Source organism: Protopterus annectens, chromosome 9.part0 (genome assembly GCF_019279795.1).
Source record: "Protopterus annectens isolate FY-2018-M chromosome 9.part0, PAN1.0, whole genome shotgun sequence".
Taxonomy (NCBI): domain Eukaryota; kingdom Metazoa; phylum Chordata; order Ceratodontiformes; family Protopteridae; genus Protopterus; species Protopterus annectens.
Window position 1 is genome coordinate 157810502 of NC_056743.1, and position 18555 is coordinate 157829056.

The 18555-nt window shown below is 36.7% G+C and overlaps 1 protein-coding gene across 2 annotated transcripts in view; it reads right to left on the reverse strand.

Moving 5' to 3' along the window:
• The window catches only part of LOC122811103 (low choriolytic enzyme-like), a 298499-nt gene that overhangs the window by 48937 nt on the left and 231007 nt on the right, over positions 1 to 18555 (reverse strand). For both annotated transcript variants that reach the window (XM_044082680.1, XM_044082679.1), the window contains exon 9: positions 4401 to 4482. In XM_044082680.1, the coding sequence (XP_043938615.1) occupies positions 4401 to 4482 (82 nt within the window). The remainder of the gene's footprint in view (positions 1 to 4400; positions 4483 to 18555) is intronic.

The following is an 18555-nucleotide window of genomic DNA, read 5'->3' on the forward strand; positions in this document are numbered from 1 at the left end:
AGGAATACCACAATCTAGCCTTAGAGCAGGCCTGGGGGTTATGCTTACCAGTGAGTGTCTGCTAACTGCGTGTCATGTTCAGACAAGGAAAACTGCATGTAATTTGTGTGTGGGCTCACCATGAAGTGAACAATAAGGGATAAGACACAATGCCAACTGAACAGCAGCCTGGAAGGGGACAGATTAGGCCTGGAGGCCTGGCTAGACTCTTGCAAATGAAAAATTCTCTTAGGATATGAAATGTCACTGCACTCTGAGAAAGAAGCGATAGCTTGTGTAGGAAGTTGACCATTTTCAGTAAATGAGCTAAGCATATCCCAGCCCTTGCAGAATCTGCTAAGTATTTGGTGACAACAGCCTAACAATACCCATCCTGCAATCATCACCATACGTGATCAATCACACACTGCTGGGACATTGGCTTGCATGTCTGACAAATAAATGCCAAAACAGAAGAAGGCACAGTGGTGATCTCTCTGGTACCCTTTTAGTTACAATTTTATGTTCATAGAGGGTACCAATAACTTTCACAACTTGGAATTGGTGAGATAGTCAATTTGCAATCCAGTGGATGATGGCAGGGGTTTACAATACATTTCTTTATTCTTTTCAGTAAGAACAGCATGGTGATAGTGTCAAAAGTCTTGGAAAGATTAAGATAGACAGTGTTCATGGAGTGACCATGTGTCATAGCCTCTGTAATCTTTTGAAAGAAGCTTAGTAAGTTCAAAAAGAAAGGACCAATCCTTCACAAAGCTAAACTAATTGGGGTCTAAATCAGTTAAGTTGTTTTGCATTTAAGGCTTATGAGTCTGATGTGTCAATATTTACCCAGGAATGAATAGTGGCCACCCTTGTATAGGGGAGTCACAATGGCTGCTCTCCAGGCATCATTCACAAACCCTATGGAGAGGGGCATTGAACAATTTAAGAAGAGGCCTGGACACTGTATACATGCCACTGAGGGGAATGTATCTGGTATGTTGTCTTGTCCCATGTAAGTATTATTTTTTAGCCTTTGACAGGGATTTTAAGATTTCTTCCAAGGTGATTTCAGGATAAGCAAATTTGTCAGAGATAGTGGAGGTAACAATATTGGTTGCCGTGGCAAAGTTAGTACAAAATTTGTCTGCTGTCATATTGGCTAAATTGTTGGGCCTGGAATATGAGATGTTAATATAGAATAGCTCACAGTACATTGTTGGACATATTCCTTCATTTCCTGACAAACCTGAAGAAATATTTGTCATTTATTTTGCTAACTGCAGAGACCTTATACTTATGCTGTGCTTTACATGCTCTAATACTGCTGTTAACCTCCTTGCTGGCATGTTTCAGGGTAGTCCTTGGTAGGGCAATGAGGATTTCTTATAACTTTACAGTATTATTCATCCTTTACTATGCAATATATTAATACAGGAGTTTTACCACCGAGGTCTATTTCTGAATTTACTATTGTATATAGGGGATAAAGTTTGTGTGATGGAGTACAGAAGGAAGCTAGGTTGCTAAGTATCATGTGAAGATATCAAAAACTCTACTGAGTAGATTTACAGTTTGTTCCAGTGTGTTTGTGTGTGTTTATGTATGCATACACACACACACACACACACACACACACACACACACACACACACACACACACACACACACACACACACATATATATATATATATATATATATATATATATATATATATATATATACGGTTCCACTTTGTGATTTCTAAATACTGAAATCCCGAATTTCAGTATTTCAAAATCACAATGCCGAAAACTGAAAGTTCCGAAACCGGCAAAAGCACAAAATTCAAAATCCCGAAGCATGGAGATGTTGAATTTCCACTTCCGCTGGTGCAGTGTGTGGGTGTTTCAGTTGAATTTAGGTAAGTCTGTGTGTGTAAGTGTGTTGGTTAGGGGCTTTAGAGTGTGTAAGTGTGTGTTGTGACTGTGATTGTGTTTGTGTGTGTGTGTGTGTGTGTGTGTGTGTGTGTGTGTGTGTGTGTGTGTGTGTGTGTGTGTGTGTGTGTGTGTGAGTTTCATTTGTGTTTCTGATTGTGCAATCTCGGAGATAAAATATATAAGTAGGGGGGGTGGAGGCACAGGGCAGCTTGCCCCCTGTTTATATGTAGTGTAGATGCATTTGTTTGATTGTGGGAGGAAGTTTTGTGTTTGCTTATGTGTGTACTGTATGAGTAGCGTAGTTTTGGGATTTTGAATTTCGCGGTTGTTTCAGCTTTGTGATTTCAAAATACCGAAATTCGGGATTTCAGTATTTCGAAATTACAAAGTGGACCCATATATACAAACACACACGCAGATATATATATATATATATATATATATATATATATATATATATATATATATATGTGTGTGTGTGTGTGTGTGAGTGTGTGTGCACGTGTGTGTTAACAAAGGGTAATTGAAGTGACCTATCAAGAAGATAATTTTTTTCTTGTTTTATTTTTATCCCCCCAAGACCTGCTGGATGGGTTGTCTACCTTCACTCAACTGATGAAGTTTTTCATTGGAGACGTGAAGACATGAGATGGGCATCCCTGCGCTAATCAAGTTCCCTATGACTCATTCATTTCCATCCAGAAATCTGAATCTGTGCATCCATTCTATGGCAAGATTTGGACGATAGGGAACAGTGAAAAAAAACAGAGCCAAGGCAGTACTGACTGCAAAAACTAAACTTTACTGGTGCTTCTGGTACCTGGGTCAAATTGGCTTCAAGGAATAAATCAAACACCACAAATGCAGTCTTTTATATACAAACCAATTTACACATTATAATTACTTAATTAAATTGCTTGATTAAAAGTGCTCAAAGTGATTCCCATGCATCAGAATACACTCCCTATCACATTTGCCCCAGTCATATTTTTATTGGTGAAGACAAGAGACTGCTCAAGACCAGTGTCTTTCCTGACTTTAACACATACGTAGTAGATTCCATCATGTCTCTCTGCATGTACATTTGGGTGGATAGCCTCAGTCATTAACTCCCAGATGGGCCACCATTTTCACATTTTCCATGTTTAAGAAATCTTTGGGCCCTTATGATGTTATGGATCACGACACTGGAGAAACAGACTAGAGTTACTCTGTTCTTTTTTCAGTCTGGTGAATGTGGAATCACTAAAGCCTAACTATAGAGTTATCTATAACTATAACTTTTCCTTGTGTAGAATTAATCTTAGTGGGCCTTAAGGGCATAGGCCTGTTTTCCTGGACTTGAGTGAACTATGTGGGTTTGCAATATGATTGAAAGAAGAGGGAGTACATGTTGCCTTATGTGTTGGAGACTCAGTTCTTTTAGACTGTCTTCTTTTGTGTTTTGTAAAATGTTTCTTTCTACCTTCAGCATAAATGATGGGCTTAGTCACATGTTGAAATTAATTTGGTGTTGTGGAGGCATGATGCTTAGTTTGATATGAGAAGTTTGCCACAGGTTTCTCAAACATTTATATCTCTCACACGTTCTTCTGTCAACTGGTAGAAGAAGTGAAGCGTCACTAAGCATAAGGCAGCTGCTACAGTGCATTAGAATAACTAATGCAATCAAACTGACCACAGATGTGATGAGAGCAGGGTAGTGAGACTTGATACTAGAGAGTGGAGGATAATGGCTGGCAGTAACATTCAGGGCTTGGAGGGAGACTGCCACAACTGACCATGAAGATTTAGGGAGGAAGTATTTAGGGTGATACTGTGAAGTTAGGTTAGTTGGCATATAATGTAGCACTACTTAGTGAAAAAACAGAATTAGGTTAGATTGTACAAATTAATGATAATTTCACACAACTGCTTTGTAGTGTTACAACTCCTTGTATCACACAGGTCACTTACACATGCTGCAGAAGAGTTGTTAAGTGCTGCACACTGTAGCTTTAGTGTATATCACAATATGAACATTAAATGTAAACACGGAATGTTAATACCATAGAGGTACATTTTAGGGTCAGACATTGCTAGGGGCTGAACACCATAGCTAGAGCTGTTCACCACAGTACAATCACCGTCCTTAAGATACAACTGCTAACTTCATACAGCTAATTTGTAGAGTCATATGTATTTGCACATAGGGCAGTCACTGAGCACTGACCACAATAGCTTTAATCAGTAAAATCAGAGTAGTCACTAAGCAGTAACACTAAATGAGACAGTAATGAATACAACCAGAGCAATTTATTGCCACTGATCCCTATATAACAGTCATGTACAGGTACTAAACACAATGACTATAACTTCTAAAAGCAGAGCAGTTACTAAGTAATAAGCTGCATATGATACTTGTTTTCTAATAACGTATCTGTCACTGTGCTACTTGATAGAATAATTTGTCAGAAATTATCATACAATATCAGTAAAATAACAATTAATTGCTTACTTTCCATAGTGCATGATTGAGCCATAATCATAGTCTGTTCCGAGATTATTGGTTTCCACTTTTTTAAAGTTATTTTTCTTATCTAAAAAGAAAGGACAAAGGAGTCACAACATTATGCAGAAAAGTGTTATGCTTTGTAATAGGTCATGTATAGCTTAGGTTTTCCATCAACTCAAAGGAATTATTGTTCAAAGTATTATTATTTTGTGTCACATACAAAGAAACCAGCACTAGTGCAATGTTTCAGCACATCTCATCTGTCATAATGATTGTCAAGTATCCACTTCAGTAGCACTGGTGTTTTCTTTTCCATGCAAACACATAGGATGCTAAGAAAATAAATTTGCAGGAAACAGCACAAAATGGCGTCCAACAGCTTGTAAGAATCAAATTGTCATTAGTTATTATCATATAGTTTGCTTTATCATATCTCATATTTCTGTCACCCTTGCTTGTATGTAGATTTATCAAATATGTATTAAGATTCTGTTGATATGGCTACAGACATATCTCCATATTTTAAAAAATATAGTCTGACTTCTTTTGGTCTGACTACATGCTGAGCAGTAAGTGTGTGTTCTACAGACATTAAAGAAAAATGTACAATCAAATAAGAAATAAAATAACAATTGTTTGTAAATCTGAAAGTCAAATACAGGATCCTTGGAGCTGAACTACAGTATATCAACCATAATTAAATATGTGTTATCAACAAAGGGCAGGTGAAAAGGAAGAAATTAAAACTGAATGTGGAAGGATTGAAGAACATTACTGTAAGAAAAAAGAAGAGAAAGAGATGTTGACTACATGTCTCAAGCTGTGGATTTACAATGCCAGCTGGCTGAGAATTTAATACACAATGAAAACAGTGAAATTAATAAGACTAATAGTGATGAAGATCCATCCTTCATAACAACTGATAGAGCAGAAACAACTGTATTAGAAGCTGAAGATTCTTCAGAGATGGTCAGTGAAGATACTCTTGTAATTGGAGATTCAGTTATTAGAGGAATTGATACTTATAGTTGCAGAGATGATAATGAACATTGAGTAGTGTTATGCTTGCCAGGAGCAAAAATAGAAGATCTGAAACAAGCCTTGGAACGCCTTAATGTAAGGAAGTACAGATCTGTTTTTATTCATGTTGGTACAAATTATGTCACCAACAAAAATTCTTGGACTGTTAGTCGGGAGCTGACAGCCCTCCTAGATAGTATAGCTTGTACTGGTGTTGGGACATATTTTTCACAAATCACCTATAGAAAGGACAAACAGGTCACTGTGAATGAAAAGATTTTTTGGATAAACACCTACATGGAAAAATGTCCTGTTTTAAAAAATGGAAATGTGTAGAGCATCCAAGCCTTCTTTTGGGCACACATGTGTTCAGACCGGATGGTGTGCATTTGTCTACATCAGGGAAGAGAATTTTTGCAGCAGATATTTTGCAATATTTGACAAACACTTGCCAGGATTTTTGCCAGGTCAAAAATGTAACAGTTCACAGATAGAAGGATTTGATGCATCTCTGATGGTTGTTAATGCTAGGAGCATTAATAATAAAGTTTTTTATTAGAAAATGTGCTACGTTCCCACAAGATTGATGTTGTTATAGTTTGTGAAACATGGTTACAAGAACAATGACTGGAATCTAGTTCTGTCGGGATATAAATGTTTTTATTGTAACAGACATTCTAACAAAAAATCAGGTGGAGGTGTTATGATAGGGATTAAAGATAGCTATGAGACTTGTGATTATTACATGTTCAATGATAACATCAATACCATAGACTGTGTAACTGTGACAATAAAGACAACCCTGGAACATATAACTATTGTTGGAGTGTACAGACCTTCAAAGTCAAGTGTAGATGACCTAGAGGAATTTATACATTTTTTACATGAAATACAGGAGGGAAGAATAATATTAGCTGGGGACTTAAATTTACCAGAAACAGATTGGAATAATATTGATTCAACAACGTTAATAAAGAAATTATTCACAGTGTATATTCAGGAACAACAAATGCTTCAGATTGTAAAAAAACCTACCAGGGGACAGAATATACTAGATATTGTTTGTTTCCCCAAAGAAATTACTGTAACTTCAAGTCAAGTTTTACCACCATTGATGTGCAGTGATCATGGTGTCATAAAGGTTAATTTGTTGCTAGATAATTCTGCCAAACTGAAATCTAAGCCAATGCACAGAAGGTTAATTACAGATTATAGGTAAGCAAAACAGTTACTATACACAACTAACTGGAGTGAGGTGTTCAGTGGAAAAAACTGCAGATGGAATGTGGAAAGTTTTGAAAGATAAATTGTTTGAGTGCAAAAAAATTCAAAAAAAATGTTTAACATCAGGATCTAGGCACGCAACATCGGGGGATATATTTCCATAAGAACAAGATACCTGATTAAGGTGAGAGACAAAAAATATAAGAAATGGAAGAGAGGTCGAACTACAACTTTGAAAACTGAAATAAACGAGCTGGACAAACAGATTAAGCATAGTGTTAGACAAGATCAAGAAATTTTGAAGAAAATTTATATAAAGATATTGAGCATAATAGGAAAACTTTTTATAGATACATAATATGTGGAAGGAGTAAAGATACACAAATTAATAAACTGTATGCAGATTTTAAAATTTATTCTCAGACACAACAGATTATAGATATATTTATAAAATCTTACGCAAAACAGCTTGGCTCAACAAAAGGGGTGGTAAGTTGTCCTAGTGACATCCAGGTAACCCCAGATACTGGAATCAAAATAGATTATATTAAAAAAGAACTGTGCAAACTGGATCAAAACAAAGCACAGGGAGGAGATGGAATAAGTAACAATGACCCGAGAGCACTTAAGCAAGAACTTACACTGCCATTACATCTATTATTCACTAGGTCACATAAATATGGGGAGATTCCTCAAGATTGGAGACATACACTTATTAAACCTGTTTTTAAGGGAAAGGGGAGTAGGACAAACCCAGAATCATATAGACCCTTAAGTCTACTTTCATGTTGTGGAAAAATAATGGAGAAGGTGTTACTGGATAAGTTATTGTCAGAACTGGATAGGTTGGGACTTGAAACCATATATCAGCATGCATATGTTGAAAATAGATCTATTACCACCTGTAACATGATGTTCTATAACAATATAATAACAGCTATGAATGAAAAATTGTGCTGTGATGTGATTTATATAGATTTAACTTCAGCATTTGACAGGGTCATGCACAAAACACTGATCAATAAATTATTACAACTAGGTATTGATATACTGTTGATAAGATGGATAGCTGCATGGCTTACAAATAGGACATGGCAAGTATCACACAAAAACTGGGCAGGTGAAATCCTTGATTACAGTCAAGGTGTCCCACAGGACTCTGTGCTAGGCCCTTACTTGTTTAGATTGTATCTTTCAGACCTTACTTTTTCATCTGAGGTGTTCTACAGTCTATATGCTGATGATTTCAAATTGAGTAAATTGGGTAAACTGATTACAAGTGTTACAGATAAGACATGTCTGCAAAATAATTTGACTAAATTGACAATTTGGACACACGAGAATAATATGTTGATAAGTAGATCAAAAACTAAGCATATGAGATTTGGGAGACATAAACTGAAAGGTGAATATTTAATGCAGCACACAGTGATTGAAACTGTTGACTCATTTAAGGCCCTAGGTATATGGGTAGATTCAGCTATGAGTTTTTCTAATCATATAAACCAATTGGCTAATGATAGTTATAGAACTATAGACTGTATAAAATATTTATAAAGTCTAGGAAATCAAACATAATGAAGTCATTGGTTGTTAGTTACATTAGACCCAAACTTGAGTATGGAATAACAATATGGAAACCCTATAGGAAAACAAGCATGAATAAACTGGAAAGAGTACAGCGGAAATATACTAAGGGCATCCATGGATGAGAAAATCTAAGTTATTATGAAAGACTAAAATATCTGAACTTGTACAGTGTCTCTTACAGATATCTAAGAGGAGATCTTATTCAGGTATATAGGGCATTTAGGGACAACTACCTCTGGGAATGTTTGGGGTTATCAAAAATTACTAGAGAATCATCAGATAACCTATGTAGAAGATTCTATAGGAGTGAGAAGTGTACTAATTGGTTCTCTGACAGAGTAGCTGATGCTTGGAACAGACTACCAAATTACATTAAAGCAAGTACTAGTTTAGATATTTTTAAGAACAGCCTGGACATATTATGGGAACAAGTGTTTTGGTATATTGGCAAGCTAGAAGGGCATTAATGCCCGTGCTTGAAACATTTGTATGCATGTATGTATGTATGTAACAATATGTGGAAACATGATACAGGGAAATGCAGAGAAATATGAAGAAGCAAATCAAGGACAGTAATCAGCCATTGAATTTCAAAATGTTTTGTTATCCATTGTGCATGCATAGCAGGATATTCAGCCTAAGGGGGTAAAAAACATAATATGTAAATAACTGATTTTAACAATTGGCTGAGTTTCTGGTGTCACTTTGAGGAGATCCAATATTTATCATCATGAGAAAACATGGTTAACAAACCTTAGGGAATGGGTGACCTGTAGGTTGCACCCTGACTGGGCAATGAATGTTCTCCAGCAAGGTGTTACTCTACAGGTAATGCCTGCTGAAAAACGAGTCCCCCACTTAATGGCAGCACATCAAGCTGCCATGGAGCTCGGACTGATAAAAAACATAACAGCCACCATTATTTTATTCTTGCTAAGCTGTGCTTTTACTGTTTAGCAGGTGTAAAACAAAAAAGAAAAAAATAAAATAAAGCCTGTGTATGTGGTATGTGTGGGTAAGAGTGTATGCATGTATGAGAGTAAGAGAGAGAGATTGATTGAGTGAAACAGAAAAAAGTGTGTGTATGTTTGTTTATGTTTCTATCTGCATGTGTGAGTGAATGCATGCATGAAAGCAAAAGAGACTCTGTGTGTGTGTGTGTGTGTGTGTGTGTGTGTGTGTGTGTGTGTGTGTGTGTGTGTGTGTGTGTGTGTGAGAGAGACAGTGAGATAGAGTAAAGAGTGACAGCAATCAAATGCTCCCCTGGCAGCAGCAGCAGCAGCAGCTAAGAGGTCTGCATACCTCTCAACCTCTTAGCCCAAGAAATCTGGACAAAGCCTGACATAATGGGAAGACAAACGATCAGAAATACACATACATTTTAAATATTGCTCTTATAAACTTCGAAAGTTGCTAGAATAGCAAGATTTGTGTTAGCATGCATTTTCTGAAGGATATGAAGCCTGAACCTCAAATGCATGCCATTATTTATTGACTTTAATCATTAGATCATCCCAGTTATTTATCAAAAAACACATTTTTATGAGGAACAGACCAAAAATATGAGGCAAAAATCTGGATGTTCTGCAAAAATCTGTACAGCTGAGAGGTAAGCCCTTAGATCAAGGTATCTGGATAAGCCTAAAATAAATAAGGGAGAAAGGCTCAAAATAGGAACATACTTTAAATGATTTTTGTTAGCACACATTTTCTGAAACAGAGGGGTGAATGAGTGAGATGAACCACTGGCAGCAGAAGTAAAGAGGTTTGTATACCTCTGGACCTTTCAGCTGAAGAAATCCAGATAAAGCCTAAAATAAAGGGAGAGCAAAGGCTCAAAAAATAGGAACAGATTTTAATTATTGCGCTTATAAAATTACAAACTTGCTTAAATAAAAGGATTTCTGTTAACATTAATTTTCTGAAGGAAATAAAACTCTGAAACTCAGATGTATGTCATTATTTAGTAACTTCTATCTCCAATGACTGGCAACAAATCAAACATTTCAGGAGAAATGGACCAAAAATAAAGTAAATACCTGGATATGTTTTAAAGTGTTATATTTTGGATGTAAAATGCCTCCTCCAACACCATTAACATATATTACAGCATATTTGAAAGCTTAGGTGGAAGAACTATTTTACATCAAAAATATATAGAAAATAGTATATTAATAAAAATAAATAAATAAAACACAACAATTTTACAGACAGCCCATTCTCTAAGTGCAATAATGCCCTCTAGGGTGTATCTTATTATGGAAATAATGCCCTTCCAGTGGTGTAGATGCCTTCTGCCTGTGGCTTAGGGCCTCAGAACACCTCTGGGTGGGTGTTATTTCCACAATAACACACACCCTGTTGATTATTATCATTTGCATATTGTTTTTCTAGGGATGGTTGCAACCTGTCTCCTCTAGGCTTTCAAATACTGGCTAACACTTTATCCTTCTCCAGAGAGCCGTTTTCAGACAATGCCAAATTGACGGCCATCGCAAAATCAACTCAACTGAATCTCAAGGTGTTACTGGTCCATGCTAGGAGTCTAAACAAAAAGGTAAACTCCATCCAAGCCCTCCTCACCCTAGAGAATATAGACATCTATGTAGTTACTAAGACATGGTTTAAAGCTGCAGAGTACCCCAACAGTGCTAGGTTTCAAAAAACCTTCCATTCTTTCAAATGAGTAACTACACAGACAAGGACTAAAGGTGGAGTAGTCACAATGTAGATCAACAAAAAGTATATTTTTTGTTTGGTTAAACAAGATTACATGCTGAAGTTTCTCCACATGCAGAGCATCATAGATAAAATCTTGTACCATATCCTAGCAAGCAATAGATTACCCTCTGTGTTCCATGAAACTCATAGTGCATCCTTAAACCTACTGGATTCACTTACCAGCCAATCTAACACCTTACTTATGGGAGACTTTAATTATCCTTCTATAGACTGGGAATCCAACATGGCCCCAAATTTGCAGGCACAGAGATTCCTGGACTTTGTAAATACAAACACCGTTAAGCAGTTAGTGCATGCATCTACTAGAGGTTCCAACATACTGGACCTCATACTCACAAATGTGGAAGAATGCTGGACCACCCCTAATGTTATGACCTCTTTGGTAAGGTCTGACTTTAAAGCTACCTCGTTTGAAAACATAATCAGCTTGGTAACCCAAGTAAACTTAGTAACAGTTAGAAACTATTCCAAGACAAACTACCTTTTATTAAGCAGTAGTTTGTCAAAATGCAGTATCCCTCCAAGTCCAGAAAACACAGCAGCCTATGCAGAATTGTTCACAAAAACACTGTATAGCCATGTTAATGGCTGCATAGACGCTGCTGTACATACCAGAAGTAAACCCACAACTAACTCCAAAAACAAACCACCCTGGTGGCATCCCAGATTAATCAGGTTATACAACAAAAGGAAAAAAAATCATGGCTAAAATCAGGAAGTATAACTGCAATAAAGATAAGAATACTCATTAAAATAACAGGCAGCTAAGAGGGCTAATTAATTCCAATAAATGCACTTTTGAGGTCCAGATAGCCTCCCAGGCAAGAGACAACCATAAAACCTTCTTCAGCTATGTCTGAAACCTGAAAGGTGATGGAAGGGCATGGCCAAGATGGCGAGCAGTTAGCAGCACTGTTTGTAGCTCTGCTTCATTTTAACATATCTGACAGGACTTTTACTAAAAACACTCAAATAGAGCATTTTAAAACTCGATGGCTTTATAGTTAAACATCTGCTGAAAGACGTACTACAAAAAATAACAAGTTTGAAACTCTTTTATTCCTTGTACTGTCCTGTACACTGGGCTTAGAGTGATTCGTTCTGAGACAATTAGTTCTTTCTAGTTTTCTTCACATGAAAAAAAACAATTAAAAGACATACAGACTATACTAAGTAACATCAGTGAGTTACGTGTTGAGATGTATAAATTAGAAAGCAAAATGGACAATTTTAAAGAGGAATGCAAAAAACAAGCTGAAGTGTTGAGGGAATCTCAACAACAATCATCACAAATCTCATGTATAAAAGAGGCAGTGTCTGATTTTGATGGAAGATTCGTTCAAAATAAGAATAATACTGAATTTCTACTGAAACAAAACAACTTATTCTGTGAAAAAAGAAAAGACTTAGAGAACAGATCTAGAAAGAATAACATCAGGATTTACAGGATTCCTTAAAAAGAAGAGGGAGACGGTATGATTCAATTCCTTAACACTTGGCTGCCTAAAACTTTAAACCTGCCTGAAGCTTTTTCTTTAGGCATTGAAAGGGCACATAGATCACTTTCCAACTCATCTTAAAAAAAAAACACTTTCACCAAGGACAGTGATTGTAAGATTTTTCTCAAGTCAAGATAAGGATTTAGTCTTAAAAGCTGCATGGACTAATTATCCAGTTAAAATGAAAGAAAATACTATAAGCTTTGAAAATAACTATTCAACATTAGTGATGTCAAAGAGAAAAAGCATGTTTGCTACTTGTTAAAAGCTTAAAGAAACCAATATTAAAACAAAAATCATGTTTCCAGCAAAAATAAGGATTCACGTTCCAAAAGGAAGGAAGATTTTTAACACATTGGAAGATGCAATGGACTTTACACAGAAAAATAAAGATCCTAGGGGAAAAACAGAAGAAAAGGACTGGAATCTATCAACTTCTTTCAAGAGAAAGAGATGTTTGGTTAAAAAAAGAAAAAGATAGTAAAAACCTGAAGGACAAATGAAAATCAATGTATTTCATGGTTATGAATTCATATTAACTTAAAGAAATGCTTGAATAATGATGAACAGGTGCTGAATATTACTTTTCACAAACTAAATCATTTATTTGTTTATTCCCCTACTTCAAATGTTTACTAGTTCCCTTTTTAAAATGTTAGAGCTTAATTCTTTTAGCTATATATTTTATTTATTTATTTTATTTTACATTTGTTAACCGGGGGTGTCTGACTGAACCAAAAAGGCCCTTTTTCAGCAGAGGCCCGGGGAGAAAAGCTCCACAATGAAAAATTACAGACACATTTAATTATTTAGACATGATCAGTATACACACAAATTACAAGAGACATGTTTTTACAATGGTATGTGGCATATAAACAGTTACAGTGGAGAGAACAAACAAAAAAATATTAATTTTAAAAATAAAGGTAGTTAATGTGGTGTACAGCTGAAATTTAGAACATAGGTAGAATACATACATAGTACACAGGTACATCACATACATTGTTGATTAGCCAGTGTTTGTGAGTAAGATTGAAAACGATTATCAAGTGCTCCAGATTTAGTATGTATATGTATATGTATATGTATATGTATATGCATGTATATGAAATTTAAATTTAAATGAAAATAAGTGGCTTTAAAGGTTAAACTATTCATTTTATTAAATGTTAATCATTATTATGATGAAACTTAGGTGGCACACTTTCTGATATTCTGGCATAATTGAGTAAGGTACAATTAAATATAATACAAGATACAGCAAATGACACTAAACAGGCATGTTAAGTTACATTCTGGGTTCTTAAAATGGTCCAGTAGTGTCCTACTAATAATATACTTGACATGCACTAGCACCAGGGAAAGACATGGTATGTTATAAACAAAGTATAAAAAAGATAGCTTTTTTACATATATAAAAGTTATTATTGGAATGTTATCAAATATTTGGAGTAATATTCACACTTTTACCAGTTAAACCTGGATCACATATAACTGTCATTCTTTTAATGCAAATTTCTATTCCGTCTTCTTTAAAAAAATGACAGTCTGCTTTATATTAAACATGTCATGCAAATAGTGCTTAGGGAATCATTAAAAGTTTATTTCTTTAAATATAATAGCTTTTCAGTGGATAAAATGCATTGAAATATTTTATTGGTTTTTCAGTGGTTTGGAGCGGTTTGAGGGACTGATGTGTAATGTAAAAATATGTTGGATTCACTTGCAAACATTTTTATGTGAATTGTAACTGACAGAATGCTCATTTTCAAGTCCTTATGAAAACCAGCTTGAAACAATTTAGAGTCATGAGCACTGTTGTGATGCCGTGGGAGTTCTGAAAATTCTAAGAACTGTCCAGGTTACTTCTTCCTGCCTAAAAGTAAGTAATTATTATATTTTGAATCATATGCTAAGATGTCAAAGAATACAAGATAGACAATAAGCAAAATATAGTGAATTGAATTCTAAATCGCTGTCAGTCATTACATAGTTCTGAATGCTTGCTACTGATAGTATACTTGACATGCAATAGTACTACTCAGGAAAGTATGATGTGTTATAAAGTATAAAATATATAGTTTCTTACATATATAAAAGTTATTATTGGAATGCTATCAAATAAGTAGAGTAATATTCACACTTTCACAAGTTAAACCTGGATCACGCATTAACTGTCATTCTTTTAATATAAGTTTATATTTATATGCTATGTCTTCTTTAAAAAATGACAGTCTGCTTTATATAAAACATCTAATGCAAATAGTGCTTACTGAATCATTAAATGTTATTTCTTTAAATACAATAGTTTTTTAGTGGTTTAACATACTTTGAAATGTTTTTTATTGTTTTTTAGTGGGTTGGTAGGTTTGAGGGTTTGATGTATAATGTTGAGGTGGCTGAGGTTCACTCATGAATGTTTTTGTGTAAATTGTACCTGATAAACTGTTCATTTGCAAGCCCTTGTCATGAGGCCCAGCTTGAAGCAGCTTAATTAGAGTCATGAGCATTTTTATGATGCTGTGGGACTTCTGAAAATTCTAAGAATTGTCCAGGTTACTTCTTCCTGTCTAAAAGTAAATAATCATAATGTTTTGAATCATATGCTACAATGTCAATAAATACAAGTTAGACAATAAGCAAAAGACAGTGAGTTGCATTCTAAACCTCTGCCAGTTACTAAAACAGTGCTGAATGCTTGCAGTATACAAAAATGATAGTTTATATACTAGCCTATAGAAAGACACTTCTGATAAAAATAGGATTGCTTTTCTCTGTTGTTGTCTCTTTTTAATGATGACAGAACTTAATATCTCAGAACAATTTATTATGGAAAGTTAAATATCAAAGGGGAAGATTTTTCAGATGTTTGTTCAGATACTATTACAAATAACCTTTAAGGAAAAATAATACTGATTCTAACAATAGTACTAGATTAAAAAGTATAACATATATAAGGGCAAATATAAATGTTCTGTTACATGATATTCTATACTGGGATTATAGCTAAAATATAATACCTAGGAATATTGTAATAATACAAGACATATACAAACAGAAATAGAAAGAGATCAGAATAAGTAAATAGTTATATAGTTAAAGACTATAAATATGTCTATAAGTGTAGGAGGCTGGCATATTGGTTAAGGTGATAACTTTATAGCACAAGGCGCAATGTTTGATTCTCATATGGGGTAATTGGCTGGTCTTGGAATGGCCAAGAAGGGCAATTAGCCTAATACTAATTTATGAACTTATGACCCTATGAACAATTCTACACATAGTACATAAAATAGAAAAAATATAAATTATCTGTGCTATAAATTAATAAATATGAAAATAACAACTGAATTTCTCCCTATAGTAGACCAGTGAGAGGAGCTCTCTGATTATGTAGCCCAGGCCGGTATGACCCTGACCCTGAGCAGCATCTTACCCTCACCAAGAATGATGCCACAGTACAAAGACAAAATGATCAGTTTTAACAATTGGCTTAATTACTGGTGTCATTCTAAGGGGATCCAATGTCTGTCTGCTTGGGATGACATGCTTGACAAGCCACGCTGCTTCGCAAGGGATGGCTTGCACCTGTCACCCTTGGGCTTCCGGATATTGGCCAAGGCTCTTGCCACCCCCATAGTGCCATTTTTAGGCAAGGCTCAAATGACAAACCTACCTCTCTAGAAAACACAAGTGGAAAAAAACTAAGGGTAATGCTACTCAATGCCAAAAGTCTAAACCTCAAGATGCACGCCCTCGAAGCCCTCCTCAGTATGGAGAACATCGATGTCTGTGCAGTGACTGAAACCTGGTTCAAGGCTCCTGAGAGCACCCCAGCACTACCAGGTTTTACCTCATATCATGCTTTCCGTCCCCAAAACTTGGACCGAACCACAAAAGGAGGGGGAGTATCCATTTTCATTAAAGATACCCACACCTCCAGGTTAGTGGCAATGCACGAAGCATCAGTGACTATCCAGGTGCAACTAACCATAGGCAAAACTGCCTTACAGTTTGTAGCATGCTACAGACCACCCTCTCAAACTCAGGAACCCCACACAGCCTTCCTGAAGACACTGGAGAGTATGAATGTCTCTCCAAATACCCTCATTTTGGGAGACTTCAACTACCCAAACATAGACTGGGAACATTACCCAAGCCCCAACACCCTAGCCCAAAGGTTCCTAGAATTCATAAACTCAAATGCAATGGAACAACTAGTCACCATTCCCACAAGAGGAGACAATATACTAGACCTGATCATCACAAACATGGGGACAAAATGCTCCACACCGGAAGTACATCCCTCCTTGGTAAGATCAGACCATAAATTAATCTCACTGGAAATCCACATCCGCCCCACCCCTGCACAAATGACCACAGTGAAGAACTTCTTAAAAGCAAACTTCACACTTCTTAAGACTGAAGTGATATCTTTCAAGGCCCCTGGGCCACTGGAAACCACAACCCACACTGCTGAATCCTTTGCAAATGCCTTCTATGGGCACCTTCAAGAATGCATGGATCATGCAATCCCAAATAAAACCAAGACCCATTCCCCCAAAGGCAGGCGGTCTGGTGGACCCCAGCCATAAACAAACTTTACAACAGGAGGAGGAAGCTACTACATGACAGAGCAAAATCCCTAAAAGGGAAGGCATCTCTGATCAGTACTAGCAAAAAACTGCGATCACTCATAAAACCATCCAAGGCCAACTTTGAGAGAAAAATCACAAAAGACACAAAAGACAATCACAAGGCCTTCTTTAGCTATGTTAGAAACCTGGGTGGAAACTCCCAGATATGCTCAGAGTTAGTCCAAAATGACACAAAATACACTGAACCCACTGACATTGCCAACATTCTGGCAGACAGGTTCAGTGCAAATTTCTCTCCCTAAAGGAGAAATAACTATCCCAGCAGAGTGTAGCCTCCCTAACATCTCAGATGCCCAGGTGAGAGCCGCCTCTAAAGCTAAAAACACATCATCAATGGGACCGGATGGTGTCCCGGGCTGTGTGCTACATGAACTCTAAGAGGAACTAAACCCACACATAAGGCTGCTGTTTAATCTTAGCCTTACTACAGGATACGTCCAAAGAGTGGCGACGGCAACAGTGGTCCCACTTCACAAAGGCGGTGCTTCTACGGACCCTGGAAATTACCGCCCCATAAGCTTGACGAGCCTGGTCTGCAAAGCTATGGAGAGGATCATTATGGAACTCATAAACAAAGACATTGGGGACCTACAGGCATTGGATCCTACCCAATTTGGCTTTGTCAAGGGCAGATCCTGCCTTTTGAACTTGGTCGACTTTTTTGAAACAGTCACTAAGGCCATTGATGAGGGTAAGGCAGTTCACACAGCCTACCTTGACCTTGCAAAAGCCTTTGACACAATACCCCACTTGGGCATCATAGACAAACTCACCAGCTTAAATGTAAACCCATATGTCACAAGATGGGTTGCAAACTGGCTCAAGGACAGAACCCACATTGTCAGAGTTGCTGGAGCTATGTCAGACTCTAAGCCAGTCACAAGCGGTGTCCCACAGGGCTCAGTCCTGGGACCCCTCTTGTTCGGCATTTATTTTTCCGAGGTACAGGCAAACATAGGAGGATTGTGGCTGACAAAGTTCGCAGATGACTGCAAACTGGGCCATAATTGATACTCCAGTGGACACAAACATCCTTCAGAGAGGCCTCATAGAAATGGATAATTGGTGCCAGAGCCATGGCCTTAAGCTGAACGCCAAAAAATGTATAGTCATACCCTTTGGGAAAAACAAGGTACTGACAAATTACCACATAGGCTGTAATCCATTAAGTACGGAAGAGGTAATCAGGGACCTAGGGACCCAGGTTGACAGTAACCTCTCATTTGACACTCACATTGCCAAAGTGGTTAGGAAGACCTTCTATATTGCCCACCTTATCATGAAGGGTTTCACATCTAGATCAAGAGAGGTCATTGTGCCCCTGTACTCTTCTCTTATCAGGCCAATGATTGAGTACAATGCCCCGTTTGGGATGAATCTCACCCGACACCTGCAGCAGTTGGAAAGACCCCAAAAGTTCCTCAC